This window comes from Thalassophryne amazonica, chromosome 13 (genome assembly GCF_902500255.1).
Source record: "Thalassophryne amazonica chromosome 13, fThaAma1.1, whole genome shotgun sequence".
Taxonomy (NCBI): domain Eukaryota; kingdom Metazoa; phylum Chordata; class Actinopteri; order Batrachoidiformes; family Batrachoididae; genus Thalassophryne; species Thalassophryne amazonica.
The window spans coordinates 13,982,090-14,000,464 of NC_047115.1; the positions used below are offsets into that span (position 1 = coordinate 13,982,090).

General features: G+C 41.0%; 1 protein-coding gene across 4 annotated transcripts in view; it reads left to right on the forward strand.

Annotated features, from left to right (window-relative positions):
• Positions 1–9,089, forward strand: part of wdpcp (WD repeat containing planar cell polarity effector) — a 169,878-nt gene extending 160,789 nt beyond the window's left edge. Inside the window, exons 18-20 of one of the 4 annotated variants that reach the window (XM_034184980.1) lie at positions 130–221; positions 5,720–5,751; positions 7,980–9,089. In XM_034184980.1, the coding sequence (XP_034040871.1) occupies positions 130–221; positions 5,720–5,751; positions 7,980–8,030 (175 nt within the window). In that variant the 3' untranslated portion in view covers positions 8,031–9,089. Of the gene's footprint in view, positions 1–129; positions 222–5,719; positions 5,782–7,979 lie in introns of those variants that run through there. The other 3 variants (XM_034184984.1, XM_034184983.1, XM_034184981.1) reach the window with 3 other exon arrangements.
• Positions 9,090–18,375: the final 9,286 nt, after the last annotated feature.

The following is an 18,375-nucleotide window of genomic DNA, read 5'->3' on the forward strand; positions in this document are numbered from 1 at the left end:
CACATGGTAATGTTAAATTTTTTAATGAATTGCAACAGATGTAATTTATTCCATTTAAGAAATCATGCTTTCTTTCTCAGTTATAAGAAGATTACATCAATAAATGATTTTCTGTTTTTTGTTCCTCAGTGCCGATGGACAAGCCAATCAGAGAAGACTGCATGCAGAAAACATGTGCATGATTGTGAGTGCAGACGAGTTTGGCTTACTGAGACAAACAGGTATACAGTAAAAAATAGCCAACAATCTTGTATTATTTTCAGAATAATATACTGTGAAAGTTTGACAGATGCACGCACACACTAATGTAGTACATTTATATATCCCCTCTATCTCTATAAACCTCCAGCCACAACTTGTTGAAATTTTCATGTCTTTTGCACCATCAAATGCATCCTCTGATCACTGTTACTAAAGAATGTTATATGTTGCTTGTTTTTGTACAAAATTTAACAGATTTTGTCTTTGTTTGCTGAACAGTATATTGACTTTTGTGCCCACGATAACATCAACGAAATTGATGTGGGAAACAACCCAAGTAATCCACACATACAAAGAAATCAACCTACAGATGTCCATAAATTAAGTTATGTGTAATAACATGAAATGACACAGGGAAAACAATATTGAGCACCTGAGGAAAAGAAGGTGCCAAAATCCATGGAACACCAAAACACTAGCTGAACTTTATCAGTAATTACAAAGCAATCTTGTCCCTTGTCAGTGCAAATTAATATCAGCTGGTTCAGTTCCAGCTGATGGCCTATAAAAAGGTGTCTCATTACAAAGATGTTACACAAGAAACATCTCATGATGGGTTAAACCAAAGAGCTCCCTCAAGATCTTTGCAACCTTATTGTTGTAAAACATACTGATGGCATTGGTTACAGAAGGATTTCTAAACTTCTGAATGTTCCAGGTAACACTGTTGGGGCCATAATATGGAAGTGGAAAGAACATAATTTCACCATAAACTGGCCACAACCAGGTCCTCCTCACAAAATTTCTGACAGAGGAGTGAAAAGAATTGTCAGAAGAGTTGTCAAAGAGCCCTTGACCACTTTTGGAGAGCTTCAGAAAGACCTGGAATTAGCACGTACAATTGTTTCAAAGAAAACAGTAAGGGCCCCTTCTCACACAGTACGAATGTGGTCGAATTGCGCATGAAGTCTGCATGAAGCATAACGTGTAAAATCGTATGCTCTGCCCCCCAACACGTGTGCATGTGGTCCCCCCTCCCCCCGCGCAGGGAAGGCACCTCTCATCTGATCACAGAGTGACATCTTGGTCTGTGTGCTGACAGGACAGGGGACGTGGCTGGCTGCCAACAGCTGTTGAGACATCTCTGGTTATGGATGTCACTGCTGCAGAACACGTCCCGTGTTTCGATGGACACGCATATGTGTGTGTTTGCTGTCATCATATGGAAATACATACAAATATATATCCCTTTTGCAACGGGCTGGAGAAACAGACCGTCAGTTCATGTCAACATGCAGCAAGCAATCTGAATGTCACCTCTGTCTGACAGGACACACGTGTCGGGTCGGGTCAGGAGGGCTGTCAGCGGCGTGCCACAGGATAAGCCAAGAGTGTGACAAATAGCCACTTTCAGTCATGTATCGGCAGATATGCACCGTAACAAATGCCGTTTGGTCAGTTATCACAGCACTTTTTTCTCTTTTTTAAAAATTTGTTTATCTGTTTGCTGATTTTAGCCATTTCACGCTCCTATTAAAAGACAGTGACTATAGTGCAGTGGTAAAGTTTCCATCTGGTAATCAGTTTGAATCCCATGAGTGGCATTTATTTTTTAATTAACCAGGGTTATTTAACCACGGGGTTCTGTATTGCATCCCCTTTTATTTATTATTTATATCAACCCAGTGATATTCACTAATTATACAGCTGGTTTTTATTTTATTTTTCTCCACATCAGCGGCGTGAAGTGGTGCAGCTGCTCGCACAACACCGTTGTGTGCATGACACGTCGCAGTGGGTTTGCGCACACCTGCCCATCGGCTCCATGTTTGCGTTGTTCGCTCATATGAGCTGTTCCATCGTGATTCGCCCTGATTTGTACTTATACGTATTATGTGTGAAGGGGCTCTAAGTAATGTACTCAGCCAGCATGGCCTGTGTGGACGCGCATCACACTAGACTATGTTGCTGAAGAAAAAGCATGTTGAAACTTGTTTAAAGTAGACCTGCATTGAAATAAATGTGGTCAGATTTCAGAAAGAAATAACTGATATGTATTTATAAGACCCTTGTGAATGCAGTAAAGTAAATCTGTAAGCCCAAATTTGTAATTCAGCGGAGAAATCTTCGTTTAAAAATGACAAATTTGCAGCTAAAATTTAGCCCTCTGTGAAAACAGTTTGTACAGCCATATCATTTCCATGACATCAGGGACAAGACGACACGCTCCCGCCTTCAGTCTGATCCTGCATTGAAATTGATTTTATCTGTTAGTAATGTTACTTATACACGTCCTGGTTTCAACATCCAAAAGTAAGCTGCAGTGAATATGAGATACAGATCTGTGTGCTCAGATCAGCAACGACATCGACAGCGGGCGCTGTTCTTCCTCTCCCGCTCTCTGCCTCCGCTGCGCTTATTAAGTCTGCGGGCTCGTTAACGAGCTTGTTAACTGCCGACGCGGGCCACTCACACCGCCTGTGTCTGCTGTGCAGCCGGTGTTGTGCCAGATTCAGCGCACAACACTGGCATCACCTCTCTGTCTACTGAATGGAGCTGCAGCACACTTGGCACAAGTCCTGAGATTACGCTTGCTGTTTTAATGCGAAGCGGCCGGTACACCTGTTGCTGCAAGGACAGACTTCTTGCGCAAAAAAATGGAGGGGAAGGAAGAGAGAGAGAGGAAAAAAAAAAATCAAAACCACGTCACTCTTGACAGCACACTCGCCTCTACCCCCCTCACAGAGCCCACTGGCATCTGGTCAATATTAATAACTTTTCTCTCATAACCTCACACCAGTTGTATGTGTGTGTGTGTATATGTATCGGTGTGTGTGTATGTATATACATATGTATATAATTTTTTTTTATTTTAGGCTATTTATATATTCATTATTGATAATAATATAATAATTATTGATATTATTATAATAATTATTTTTATATGATATATGACATGATATATGTGTGTATATGTATATATGTTTGGGTATGTGTATGTATGTGTATATATATATAATTTTAAAAACATTTAGGCTATTTATGTATTCATTATTGATGGTAATATAATAATTATTGATATTATTATAATAATTGTTTTCATATGATATATGACATGATATGTGTGTGTATGTGTATATGTATGTATGAGATTTTATTATTTCTTATATGATTAACGGCTGCATGAAATACTAATAGTGACAACAACACAAGGACAGGTTGAATTAATATATATATTTAATATATATACATTAAAGATAATTAAAAATAAAACACTGCACATTCAAGGATCCTGTCCATTCTAACCCTACATTTATGTCTGTGTGTTTTTAATGCACTACATTCCACAATGTTTTTAATGCACCATACAAGATGAGACCCACATACAGACAAAAAAAAAAAAAAAGAATGGGTCAGATACAACGCAATAATCAATGTCACACTATTTTGAAAGGTTGTTTAATCATTGTTGTTGTTGCTGTGGTATGGATTGATGTTGTTATGATTATTGCTATTAATATACACAGATATGTGTTTTGTAGATGTGTGTGCATGTGGGTATGTATGTATGTGTATATGTATATGTATTCATGTACATATGTGTATATATATATATATATATATATATATATATATGTGTGTGTGTGTGTGTGTGTGTGTGGGTATGTATGCATATGTATATATACCTCCTTGTGTATCATGTCTGTATTGTTTTATGTTATATGGTTATTATCCTCATGCATTTATTTCTTTATATTACCGTTGTTGCCAGTGCTCGTTAATGCCTGTTTTGTTTTATGTTGTCATGTTGTCTTTGTCTTCTAATAAAGAAAAAAAAAAAAAGACTTCTTGCGGCAAAATCCACAGCACCGCACATCTCGGCAATCGGAGCCCCAGAGCTCCATGAGAGAGGTTTATATATTTTTAATGACTGGGATTCTTTGCGGGTCTCGCCTCCATATCCCGCGATGGTACCGGAGGCGAAAGACAGTAGATTTTCATTGCGACACCACTCAATCAAACGGGCGTATGAAAAAGTCCCCCAAAATTATTTTCAAGCACAAATAAAAGAAATGTGTACTCACCAAACGTGCCGCAAGACAATATGAAGTTTTAAAAAAAGTAGATCCTTCCGTATAAGACAAGAAAAAGGTGCAGATGCAAACTGACGTAAATCCACAAATTACAGTTGGCGCGCAATGCATGCTGGGAGAGAGGGTCTTCTCCGTGACGTCTCGGCAGCGTCCATGATGAGAGGGACAGTTTTGCGGAGGGCTAAATGTTAGCTGTAAATTTGTCATTTTTAAATGAAGATTTCTCCGTTCAGTGACAGATCTGGGCTTCCAGATTTACTTTACTACATTCAGAAGGATCTTATGTGTAAATGTAAGTCATTTTTTGGTCCAAAGATCTGACTGCATTTATTTCAATGCAGGTCTACTTTAAAGTTTACTGCACAACATGTAGACAAGCCTGTGAAATACTGGGAGAATATGGTTTGGCCAGATGAGACCAAAATCGAAATCTTTGGATGCCATAATGCAGACCATGTTTGGAGGTCAAATAGCACTGCACGTCACTGATGCCCATATTTTACTTTTTAAAATTACTTAATTTTTTTATGTTAATGTCAACTGGCTCTTTTTCATATCTCCACTTGAACCCATCAGTCACAAAAAAATCATCATGATGTACATACATTATAATCCTTCCACCTTTAAATTATAAAAGCAAAACTGTCAACATTCCAATTACCCAAATCCAGCATGGTAGCGTAGTTAGGTCACCAATACAGCTTTGTTGTACAGGTTCTTTTTATTTCCAAATATAGTGTCAGAACAAGCAAGTTGTGCTTCAGTGAACATCCAAATTTATCTTCCAAATTGGTCCCACACTAAGCCATTACAATGACATGGAACAAATTATCACCACATATCATACTTTCGCCATCTTTAAGCACACCTCACCAACTACATTTTTCCCGGTCCTCCAGTGATACTCCATCTGTTTTATTCTGTATCCTGAGTGCTTTCCTTTACTAATCTCAGATGTGTGACACTGGTCTTTTCCTCTCCTCCTTCCTGCTCTCTCCATTTTAATAATTCCATTTTTTAGATGATTAGCAATTGTCTCGCTGCTAAATTGCTCTGTCATTTGATAATCCAGACTGTAGGCTATTGGAGGGAATTTGCATCGTCGTTTAAATATCTGTATAACACACGCCTGGGTTTTAATGTCAGTCATAACCTTATTAACACAGGCCTCAGAGCAAGAGCGATCGCCATGAGTGACAACAATTTAGATTAGTTCAACGCCAGAAAAAAACGACGTGTCCGACCTACTGAATGAGCATGTAACCTGTTCAGGCGTTCCGCTGCATGATCGTGTTTATGTGCTGTAGGCCTGTCGTATGCGTGGTTATGCAGAAACGATGATGTTTGGTTTGTTCTGCATGTTGAAAATGTCACAGCTGGTGTACAGGAACCCCCAACATCTTGTCTTTGATTTTGTTTTGCAGAAAGCAGTGTAAGCAGCACTCTTGGCGCAAATGTAAGTTGAGCCCTGGAAAGTTTAATTTTGTTCTAATTCTGACAGAATTTAAAAGGCTTTAGTCCTGTTGTCCTGCACCACTTGTATGTTACGTTGTCATATAATAAATTGTAGTGTAGTCCACAATAATATGAAGTTGTGTCGGCTTGGACTCCTCATCACAGGTTGCACCTGAGCAGTTTGAGCGAACATGTTAACGCCCTGTAGTGCTTTTTTATGAATGCAAAACCGTGCAACATTGCAGGTGAAAACGAGCTTTGGGAAAAGTCTAAAACACATTTTAAGCTAGCGTAGTTTTATATTTTTATTTACAGTCTGCCTTAATCTGCTTGTAACCCCTTGTGGTTATGAACATTGATAGTAGGGGTCAGTTTGTTGCACTTATGACATTTTTGACACAGTTCAAATGAAAGTTATTACAGGGATGAATATGTGCACATAAATGGTTTTCAGAGTGTCATGATGTCATTATGGTGCCAAGTATAACATATGATTAGCCCATCGATATAAGCTTTGAATCACCTCTTTAGCCCTACTGGTAGTGGAGAAATCCTGGTAACTGAGTTTTCCCCAACAATTATGACATCATTTCAAGATTAGGCCTGTAATGTTATCGTAACGTCAGTCATAATATTTGATAATTGATTTACTGATTGATATAAGCTTTATATTTTCTCTATAGTGCATTTGGTTGCAGGCTCCTTTTTTGTCACGTTTGACCTTGACCTTTGACCTATCTGCTGTAAATGTTTCTGTATTTTCCGTAAGTTACACCTGAGTATAAATTGCACCTGTTTAAAAAATGCCTCTTGAAGAGCACAGGACCTCCCAAACTAATAAAAAAAGTAACTTGTACTACAGAAAATATGGTCATTGTTTGGAGGCACTTCTTCAGTATTCCTACCAAGTTTGGTCAAAATCTGCTCACTTGTTTCAGAGTTATTTTGTGCACAGTCAGACTGACATGAGTGATAATAATGCCACTGGCATGCAGAAAAGTGAAACAAATTACAACAGTACAATTCCTCTTATTTTATCATTAGCCATAAATCACAAAAAAAAAAATTATAAAGTGTTTCTTAATTCTAACTTATTCATTATTTCTTTATGTTTTGCAAGTGCATTTGTGTGGTGAAATCTATTAATGTGCAGTAGTGTTCAGAATAATAGTGTTATGTGACTAAAAAGATTAAGGGGTTTGAGTATATTTCTGAGGTTTTGAGTTTTCCCCTCTCCAATCAACTTTTTAATCCAACTACGCTGTTCTTCTGAACAATGTCTTGAACGTCCCATTTTCCTCAGGCTTTCAAAGACAAAAGCATGTTCAACAGGTGCTGGCTTCATCCTTAAATAGGGGACACCTGATTCACACCTGTTTGTTCCACAAAACTGACGAACTCACTGACTGAATGCCACACTACTATTATTGTGAACACCCCCTTTTCTACTTCTTTTTACTAATAGCCCAATTTCATAGCCTTAAGAGTGTGCATATCATGAATGCTTGGTCTTGTTGGATTTGTGAGAATCTATTGAATCTATTGGTACCTTGTTTCCCATGTAACAATAAGAAATATACTCAAAACCTGGATTAATCTTTTTAGTCACATAGCACTACTATTCTCAACACTACTGTAAATACATCCATTAATGTAAATACATCCATTTGAGCTGAATTTTGAGAATAGTGTGGTTATGGTGCTGATCAGCGGGCAGCGGAGCTCACAATAAATGATATAATATTCATAAATATTTCTGTACTTAAATACTGGACTCCACAGTTATTTGGGTGAAGCCGTGTTAAACTCCAAACATGCATCAGCCTCTAGCAAAGCTTCCAACTTTTTTCAGCCTCATGAAGCATACTGTCACATTTTTATAGAACTTTTTGTTCTGTTGTTACACCTGTGCTCACTTCAGTTCAAATACAAACTTGAGGAATTGATTGGGTCATCAGTGTAGCTTGAAACATAAATGTGCTTCTTGTAGTAAACAAACAAACAAAATGATTTTGTTGATTAGAGCAACGCTCAGTTGGAGCATACATGACATGAACATGAAAATCCTGCAGCATTTATTTATTTTTTTAAGGTTAAGCATGTTTAAAAAGCATCATGAAGTTTCACATTCATATCAGCTAGAAGATATAAACATTCAAACTGAAATGAATCGTCTTTATGTGCTGTTCACGTTTATGTGATGCAATGCTTGTGTTCATTTTCTCTCAGGAAGAGGAAGATGCTGGGATGCTCCATGTGGTTCCTTTAGGACTGGTCTGAAAAAACCCAAACTACTCTCATATTGAAAGTATTTATTTACCTGTAATATTAGCTGGATGAGACATTTCTTAGGTACGGATGGCTGATCAAAGTAAAACGTTTGAATAAATTGTTTGCATTTTCTAAGCATTGGTGTAGACTGAAAATCAGTGTTTGCTGAATTGAAAGCCTTTATTTACTTTGCGAATCTTCAGCCACATCAGAAGGACTGAGGGTCTCACAGCTGCACGGACGTGTAATGTCTAAACCCAGCGAACAATAAAACAAAACTCTTACACCTTAGAAACATGACAGAAGAAGTTTTAAACCTTGACATTAATCACACTGAGGAAAATGAAGGTTTTGTATTATCCTTTCCATCACTGCTGTTATTTAATGTTCCAGGTTTTTTGTTTTTGTTTTTTTTTTTCCCTGTGTGTTTGTGCATGCTGTATGGATGCACATGTTGGACGAGATTACGGGCCACAGTTTTATTCATGAACAGGAGCCAACCAGCGACTTTAAAGCATCGCGCCGAGCCCCTTTCCTGAACAGCAGCCACAGCCATGTCAGAGCTGTCGACGCGCTGCGCTCACCGACTAATCTGACAGCGCCGCACGAGCCCTAATCCCTCACTGTATCGTAATCTATTTACTTTGCATTCTAAGAGGATTTCCACCAAAAAATATACAAGAAGCGACATTGGAAATGGACAGAAGATCAGCGAGGATGCTTTTCTGCTCCCTTTTTTTTGTTTGTGTGTTTGTTTTGTTGGCTTTGGGCAGGGGTTTGGAGGGGGGCATATCATTGTATGTTTTTAGGGAGTCAATCCCCTATGAGAGGGATGGGTGAAAGGAATTACATTTCTGACTGATACTAATACTTCTCTTATGTAAACATCAAAATGTTATATTTCCTCTCTGATGATACAGTCACACTGCAGAGGCTGTTGCTGCCTTTAGTGCACCTCTTGACATTCATAATTTACAAACCGAGGCTACATTATCTCCTTATTGTTTGACTTGACAGCTCAAATAAAACCTGTAAAATTGCTTAAACAGCTGAGCGCGAGTTCCTCCCATCGCTCTGATGATCCACATGGTCGCGTTTTTTGACACACAAACAGTTCAATGTCTTTTTTTATTATTATACAGAAAACAAAGTACAAGACTAAAAGCTGTCTTCTATTATGTCAGCTTTGTAAAATCAAATAGTTGCACTTCATTTAAAACGTGGCCAGGAGGTCTGTTGTACAACACGGCCTTATGCTCAGATCTTTGCCGTCTGAGATGATTTGCAGAGATAGGCTTATTAGTGATATTAACCTACTGCGCGGCATGCTGGAGCTATGAAATGACCTTGTTAACATTTGGAAATGAATCAAGCCTGCAGCACTCGCTGTTATCCAGGTTATCTTTTTTTTTGTATTTGTTTTGTTTTGTTTTTTTACCCCCTCACTCTCTGAACAACACCTGTGGAGTGTTTGTGTTGTGGTTTTTTATCACCTCTAATAATGACTGATTGCTACTGTAAACCCTCAACAGGTTTGTTTTATACATTTGTTCCATTGTTCCAACATTCTTGTCCCCAAAACATTATAAGCAAATACAATAACTTAAAAACATTAATGCTGTCAACAACAGTACACAAATTAATAACAACCACAGAAAGATTATAAAGCAGTGTTAGGGAGTGGCTTTGCCTGGATACACATAAGAGACATTTCAGTGCAGTGATGCGCCGAGACTCTACAATGGAACAAAGTAGTACAAATTAACAATGTATGAACAGTGTATTGCAGTACTACTAAATCAGTAGTGCTATGCTGTGAATATGGGTATTGTAGCTGGGTTTTTACTTTTTGTGGTTACAGCACATGTATATTGTGGGATAACTGCCATAATTCAAAAGGGAGATACAATTTCCACAAAAAGACCAACTATTTTACATTTGGTCTGAAGCACTGACGAAAACTTTGACAGATTTTTTTTGGTTGGGACTGTTTACACAGAGACTGCTACCTGCTGCTTTGGACTTGAACTAACAGTCTTTTTCAAGACTTTTTTACCTTTTTATTTTTTTTACTTTTTTACTGTGCTCCAACGCCTAAGGAAGACCTCTAACGGTCGAAACATCGCGACGGAGCACTTTTATCAGCTAACTTTCATTAGCGTTGGCAAGCTAACTAGCTTGCTAACGCTTTCGTTTTTATTTTTTTTATTTTTATTTTATTTTAGCACCGTTGTTGTGCGTTCCCTGTGCTGCTTCATGGCCTGTTTGGTGCCTTGATTGGGGCACTCCTTCTGCTGAATCACCTCTGGATTATTTGCACATTATTCACTTTGTGTGTTTTTGGGAATCCGCTAGCTTAGTGCAGCTACTAGCTCTTAGCCGGTTTAGCATGGCGGCTTCTCCTGTCTCTCCCGTACTTTTCTGCTCTGGGTGTGAAATGTTTAGTTATTCCTCGGCCTCCTTTAGCAGTAATGGTACTTGTAATAAGTGCAGCTTATTCGTAGCTTTGGAGGCCAGGCTGGGCGAATTGGAGGCTCGGCTCCGCACCGTGGAAAATTCTACAGCTAGCCAGGCCCCTGTAGTCGGTGCGGACCAAGGTAGCTTAGCCGCCGTTAGTTCCCCCCTGGCAGATCCCGGGCAGTCGGGAAAGCAGGCTGAGTGGGTGACTGTGAGAAGGAAGCGTAGCCCTAAACAGAAGCCCCGTGTACACCGTCAACCCGTTCACATCTCTAACCGTTTTTCCCCACTCGACGATACACTCGCCGAGGATCAAACTCTGGTTATTGGCGACTCTGTTTTGAGAAATGTGAAGTTAGCGACACCAGCAACCATTGTCAATTGTCTTCCGGGGGCCAGAGCAGGCGACATCGAAGGACATTTGAAATTGCTGGCTAAGGCTAAGCGTAAATTTGGTAAGATTGTAATTCACGTCGGCAGTAATGACACTCGGTTACGCCAATCGGAGGTCACTAAAATTAACATTAAATCGGTGTGTAACTTTGCAAAAACAATGTCGGACTCTGTTGTTTTCTCTGGGCCCCTCCCCAATCAGACCGGGAGTGACATGTTTAGCCGCATGTTCTCCTTGAATTGCTGGCTGTCTGAGTGGTGTCCAAAAAATGAGGTGGGCTTCATTGATAATTGGCAAAGCTTCTGGGGAAAACCTGGTCTTGTTAGGAGAGACGGCATCCATCCCACTTTAGAGGGAGCAGCTCTCATTTCTAGAAATCTGGCCAATTTTTTTGGATCCTCCAAACTGTGACTGTCTAGCGTTGGGACCAGGAGGCAGAGCTGTGGTCTTATACACCTCTCTGCAGCTTCTCTCCCCCTGCCATCCCCTCATTACCCCATCCCCGTAGAGACGGTGCCTGCTCCCAGACCACCAATAACCAGCAAAAATCTATTTAAGCATAAAAATTCAAAAAGAAAAAATAATATAGCACCTTCAATTGCACCACAGACTAAAACAGTTAAATGTGGTTTATTAAACATTAGGTCTCTCTCTTCTAAGTCCCTGTTGGTAAATGATATAATAATTGATCAACGTATTGATTTATTCTGCCTAACAGAAACCTGGTTACAGCAGGATGAATATGTTAGTTTAAATGAGTCAACACCCCCGAGTCACACTAACTGTCAGAATGCTCGTGGTTTGAATCATATTTGTCTAATAGATTACAGTTTGTTCATGTAAATGGGGAATCTTCTTCACAGACTGAAGTTAATTATGGAGTTCCACAAGGTTCTGTGCTAGGACCAATTTTGTTCACTTTGTACATGCTTCCCTTGGGCAGTATTATTAGACGGTATTGCTTAAATTTTCATTGTTACGCAGATGATACCCAGCTTTATCTATCCATGAAGCCAGAGGATACACACCAATTAGCTAAACTGCAGGATTGTCTTACAGACATAAAGACATGGATGACCTCTAATTTCCTGCTTTTAAACTCAGATAAAACTGAAGTTATTGTACTTGGCCCCACAAATCTTAGAAGCATGGTGTCTAACCAGATCGTTACTCTGGATGGCATTTCCCTGATCTCTAGTAATACTGTGAGAAATCTTGGAGTCATTTTTGATCAGGATATGTCATTCAAAGCGCATATTAAACAAATATGTAGGACTGCCTTTTTGCATTTACGCAATATCTCTAAAATCAGAAAGGTCTTGTCTCAGAGTGATGCTGAAAAACTAATTCATGCATTTATTTCCTCTAGGCTGGACTAGTGTAATTCATTATTATCAGGTTGTCCTAAAAGTTCCCTAAAAAGCTTTCAGTTGGTTCAGAATGCTGCAGCTAGAGTACTGACGGGGACTAGCAGGAGAGAGCATATCTCACCCGTGTTGGCCTCTCTTCATTGGCTTCCTGTTAATTCTAGAATAGAATTTAAAATTCTTCTTCTTACTTATAAGGTTTTGAATAATCAGGTCCCATCTTATCTTAGGGACCTCGTAGTACCATATTACCCCATTAGAGCGCTTCGCTCTCAGACTGCAGGCTTACTTGTGGTTCCTAGGGTTTGTAAGAGTAGAATGGGAGGCAGAGCCTTCAGCTTTCAGGCTCCTCTCCTGTGGAACCAGCTCCCAATTCAGATCAGGGAGACAGATACCCTCTCTACTTTTAAGATTAGGCTTAAAACTTTCCTTTTCGCTAAGGCTTATAGTTAGGGCTGGATCGGGTGACCCTGAACCATCCCTTGGTTATGTTGCTTTAGACGTAGACTGTGGGGGGTTCCCATGATGCACTGTTTCTTTCTCTTTTTGCTCCGTATGCATCACTCTGCATTTAATCATTAGTGATCGATCTCTGCCCCCCTTCTCGGCATGTCTTTTTCCTGGTTCTTTCCCTCAGCCCCAACCAGTCTCAGCAGAAGACTGCCCCTCCCTGAGCCTGGTTCTGCTGGAGGTTTCTTCCTGTTAAAAGGGAGTTTTTCCTTCCCACTGTGGCCAAGTGCTTGCTCATAGGGGGTCGTTTTGACCGTTGGGGTTTTTCATATTTATTGTATGGCCTTGCCTTACAATGTGGAGCGCCTTGGGGCAACTGTTTGTTGTGATTTGGCGCTATATAAGAAAAAAGTTGATTGATTGATATTAGTTTTTTTTTATCTTTTTTGTTTTTACGAAATCTCACAAAATAGTTGTACTGTAGTTCATTGTTAATAGCCACATGGCACATTTAGTGCAGCAGATAACAGAATATTTACAGAGGAATCCTACAAATCATGATGCAAGCACCAAATTTGGCACAAATACTCCTTAGACATTAACCTTTTCAAAAAAACTGTCTGGCCAGTTGAATTTTCAATAGGTGGCCAGATAGGAGTAATTAAAGAATTACACAGGGGTCAAAATTTAAAAATGCTCCAATCATGTTGAAACCTATACCACATTATTTGTCTGAACATAAAGGTTTCAAAATGGTATAATATGGATCATCTATGACTGAATTTTATGGAGTAAAACAGCAAGAATGGTGACAAAAGTCACCATAAAGTGATGCATATTATTGGTTGACTTAATAGGGTTTGAAAAAGGAATAGTTTGGACCATGTCTCATGCATAATTATCACGTTACGAGGTAACATATGTTACATGTCCTAGAATCCAGTGGACATCGACATTGTTTGACCACAGTCAAAGCTATTCCATATAATAATCCTATTAGTTAAACCCGTAGCCACTATCAATTGGTATACGAGTCTCAAACCCGTAGCGACTACTGCTTGGTGTATGAGTCTCAAACCTGTAGCCACTTCCAAATGGAATACGAGTCTCAAACCCACCACTACCACTTAGTGTAGGTGTCTCAAGCACGTAGCCACTACCACTTGGAATAACCATTTTTTGGGGATGACAGACATAATACCACCCATCATGGTAACTTTATGTATATGATGGTCTGTGTACACAGTGGTTGAATGCATTGTTTTCTCATCAGTACTACAATACAATACTACACGCCACGTTACGCTATGCTACATCTACAAGTACTAATGTGTAAAAATCATCAGAAATAGTCTTGTTACTACCCAAGCATTATTATATTCCTCCAACCAGGTTTTCAGTTTGGTGGGAAGTAAATAGTGTGAACATAGGTATAAACGAGCAGCAGTGAACCGGCCTCTGCTTATGCTTCTTATGCCAAGGTCGAGTCATTACATAGTGAGGCTAAGATATTAAAACATCAGCCACAAGACCTCCAACAGTGATTACAGATGTCAAAAAGTGTTGAAATGAGTTGTGTTAGGGCCCGTTCACACATAGTGCGAATTTGGTCAATTTACACATAAAATGCACAAGAAGCAGGAATAGTGTGCAAAACGTGTAAAATCGTCCCTGCCTTGAACACCTGATATACCTGTTGCTACAACAATTTGCGTACACCAGCGGCTGAAAGACTGTGTGCTGTGCGAGCCCATCGATCCCTCTCACGGCAGGTGTTGGCCAAATTCCAGGTGACACGCACAAACAGCCAATTGCTGCGTTCACACCGGACGCCACACGAGCGACGGCGGCGGTGAGAGGCTGCCATGTAATCCCTATGGAAGGACACGTTGTGGTGCAACGAAAGTCCAAGCCACACAATGTGACGCGAATAAAGCGATTTTGAGCGATTGCCGCATTTGTGGCGCGATATCACGTCGCATCGCCCTCTTCCCCAAGTTGAAAAATCTGAACTTTTTCATCTTGTCACGTCGCGATGACCAATCAGGGACTGGATATTTCATGACGTGGAAATGTCCTCTCTCTGGCAATCGGCCTGTGAGCAGGACTTATGTCCCTTTTGCCCTTTATTTAACAAAATTATGGCAGAGTTTGAGGGGAGAGCGAGGAACTGCAGCAGCAGTCAGTTTTTTTGTCTTTGTTCACATGTGTGCGCAAATGAATTGTCTGTGAAGATAATTTTATTAACTACACAGATGTATAATAAAACAAATGGGACTGGTTTATAACACAATTATGACAGAGTTGGAGGGGAGAGGGAGGAACTGCAGCAGCAGCCAGTTTTTTTTTAATTGTTCACATGTGCGCACGTGAACGAGACAAGAGATCCTCAAACTGGGTCCTCGAGAGGCGGAAGTACCACTGAAAGCGCCCGTCATCTAGACGCATCTCCTGCAGCAATTGATGAAACTCCCCGAATTGGGAACGTCTCATGAGGATGTTGTGAACCCAGGGACGGCGCCGCTGGCGACGTTTGTCAGCTTTCTACAACAAATAGAGCACAGCAGCTTGCTCCGTGTGATCAAGGTGCACCATGTTGACTTGACGGCGAGCGGAATGGAAGCTCCTCCTATTTTATGATGCATTGGGGCAAATTTTCACAGCGAAAGTTTCCGCCCAAGCAGAGTGACACATCGGCGAAGGTAGCGTGTCCATCGCCAGGCGAGAGATGCGAATTTGTGGTGTGGCGTCCAGTGTGAATGCGGCATAACATCGCTTGCACTTAGAAAATGTGTGGCCATTCGCATTATTAACACGACAACAGTCAGCAAATAATACATTGTCATGCTGGCAGTGAAATTTGTCTAAGTGCCCCGTGGTTTTGGTGGCTTGTGGCTTTGGTGTGTGCGCTAAACTGACAGGATGTGTGGCCGCCAACAGAAGCGGCTGTGGAGATCTGTCGTTCTGGACATCCTAGCTGGACAACACGTACCGTGTTTGGACTGACATGGACTAACAACTACCCACTGTGACACACGTGTCTCTGCTTGCTGTCATCACGTGGACATAAAAAAACATATATTGCTGTGGGGACGGGCTGCAGCGAGCGAGCGCGTGTACGGCATGCACATAGACAGGCTACCCCAGGTTGAAACGGATCGTCAGGTCATAACACGCAGCTGGCGATATGACTGTCACATCACCCACGTGAGCTCTGTTCCACATGACGTGGTGTCTGTGCTGTGGCACACTGTCCACAAGACACGTGTATTTGGCAGAACATGCGCGGGTCGGCTGGACGCACTGGACCAGCAGATGTGCACATGAGAAGAGCGAACTGCTTCTCGTTCATGTCATTTCATGACTGTATGTATTTCTTATTTATTTCTTCTTCACAGCAGCTGCACGATGTGTAACCACGTCGTGCGGCATTGTGCACATCTGCGCGATGTTTCGTGTTTCTTTCATACGAGCTGTTTCGCCATCAATCAATCAATCAATTTTTTTATATAGCGCCAAATCACAACAAACAGTTGCCCCAAGGCGCTTTATATTGTAAGGCAAGGCCATACAATAATTATGTAAAACCCCAACGGTCAAAACGACCCCCTGTGAGCAAGCACTTGGCTACAGTGGGAAGGAAAAACTCCCTTTTAACATGAGTCTTCCTGAGTTGTACTTTATTTGCACGATGTGTGAAGGGGTCCTTATGTCAGTCACTGTTTCTGCTGCTATGGCAGCAACAAGTTTTTGTCATGCTCGCACTATTATTAGCATAACTTGAACATGTTTCTCAGTAGCGTTGCCAAATATGTCTGCATTCTGTCTTCGTATGAGGCCTTTATTGGAAGACACTGCACTTTCTCTTCAAGTGTGTGTGAGTTGTTGTTTTGGGTGTTTGTCAGTATAGGAGACCATAGTCTCGTTTGAACCCTCCGTGATATCGCAGGATTTGACCACTTACGAGTGGATAAATGGTGTACTGTTTTGTTTTCGGCTGCAATCACTGAAACAGTCGCAAATTATTATTTTTTTTTCGGTTCCCAGTGGAGAAGAAAAGGTGAGGAGGTGGGAGCGGTCGTGTCGGTAAGTGTTAGTCTACACAGCTAACCAGAGTAGCTCCGTTCTCTCGCCTGCAAAACCTCCTCAACACGTTTGTGCTACAGATCATAAACAAACCACAACACATGTCCACTTTCCCACCGCATCATCACTTTTTCTTTGCATTTTCACTTTGTTTGCATGTAATTTACCCAAAACCCCATTGAAATTCCATGGTTGTTCCCCCAGGAGTAGACATATTACTTCATATGCATCATATTTTACCCCTTTAGTGCCCGCCCCCAAACGAGACTGCGGTGCTCTATTCCTCCCACATGCAGACATGCTAACTCAGAGCATGCTTTCTGTTTGTGTGTTAGCCCTATAATACGAGTGAAGTGACGCGCAGAAGCTCACTCATGGTACAGGGAGTCCCAAACAGGAAGCGACGAATTTTGAGTCGACAGTGAAACAGGAAATGTCAAATGTCAAACACTTCCTGGATCAACACTTCCTGGATTGATAGACAAGATCTCATGGAATCTCGCCGGAACTCTGTGGCAAGTTCACATTGAAGCAGGAAGTGCCAGATTTTGAGTCCACAGTGAAACAGCAAATGTCAAATATTGAACACTTCCTGGCATGGGTGGAACAAGAGCGGAGGCCTGGGTTGCACTGAACTCCTGTAAAATTTGACTGGACACAGATGATTGACATGTCACGCCACCGCATGTCTGGCTGAAAAGAGCTGCATTTTTAAATCAGTGACAGTGTGTACCACAAAATGTTCTAATCCACCATAGTAGAAGAAGAAAAATGTTTCACTCAGATTTGAACTGAACACATCGTTTGAACCATGGACTAATAATGACAACAAAGTAATATTGCTGATTAAATGACCGTATTTTATGCCAGAAATGAGGTCCAGGTTGTTAAAAGTGGCATTTCTCCTTTAATTCGGGTTGACCTATATACGAGGTCTGTCCAAAAAGTAACAGAGCTTTTTATTTTTTTCAAAAACTATATGGATTTGAATCACGTGTGATTGCATCAGCCAAGCTTGAACCTTCGTGCGCATGCGTGAGTTTTTTCACGCCTGTCGGTTGCATCATTCGCCTGTGCGCAGGCTTTGAGTGAGCACTGGTCCACCCCCCTCGTCGGATTTCTTTTGTCTGGGAACTGGCTGAGCGACTGCCGCTTTGCTCCATGAAATTCTTTTCAGAAATTGTTAGAGACAGCCAGTTGGAAACCATTCGAAAGATTTAGATGGATATCGGTGAAGATTCTGTCGGTGTCACGCGGATTAAGGACTGTTAAAACCTTTTTAAAGGTGGTCCACAACGGCGGAGGGCGCGCAGCACACCGAGCGGCCATCGACAGGCTGGATCGACCAGATCATTTCTAAACTGAACGCTGTGTTGATCCGGGACATCGTGTGACTACCACAGAAATGGCAAGAGAGCTGGACATAGCACTTTTGCGGCACATTCCACTGTTACAGGAGATTTTGTAATGAAAGACGTGCGGAGGATTTCGCGCGTTGGCACGGAACTGCTCATGGCGCGCAACAAAAAAAAAAACACCTCCGTGTTGGAAACCATTCAGAAGATTCAGACGGCTTTCGATGGCTTTCAGTCGAGTGAGT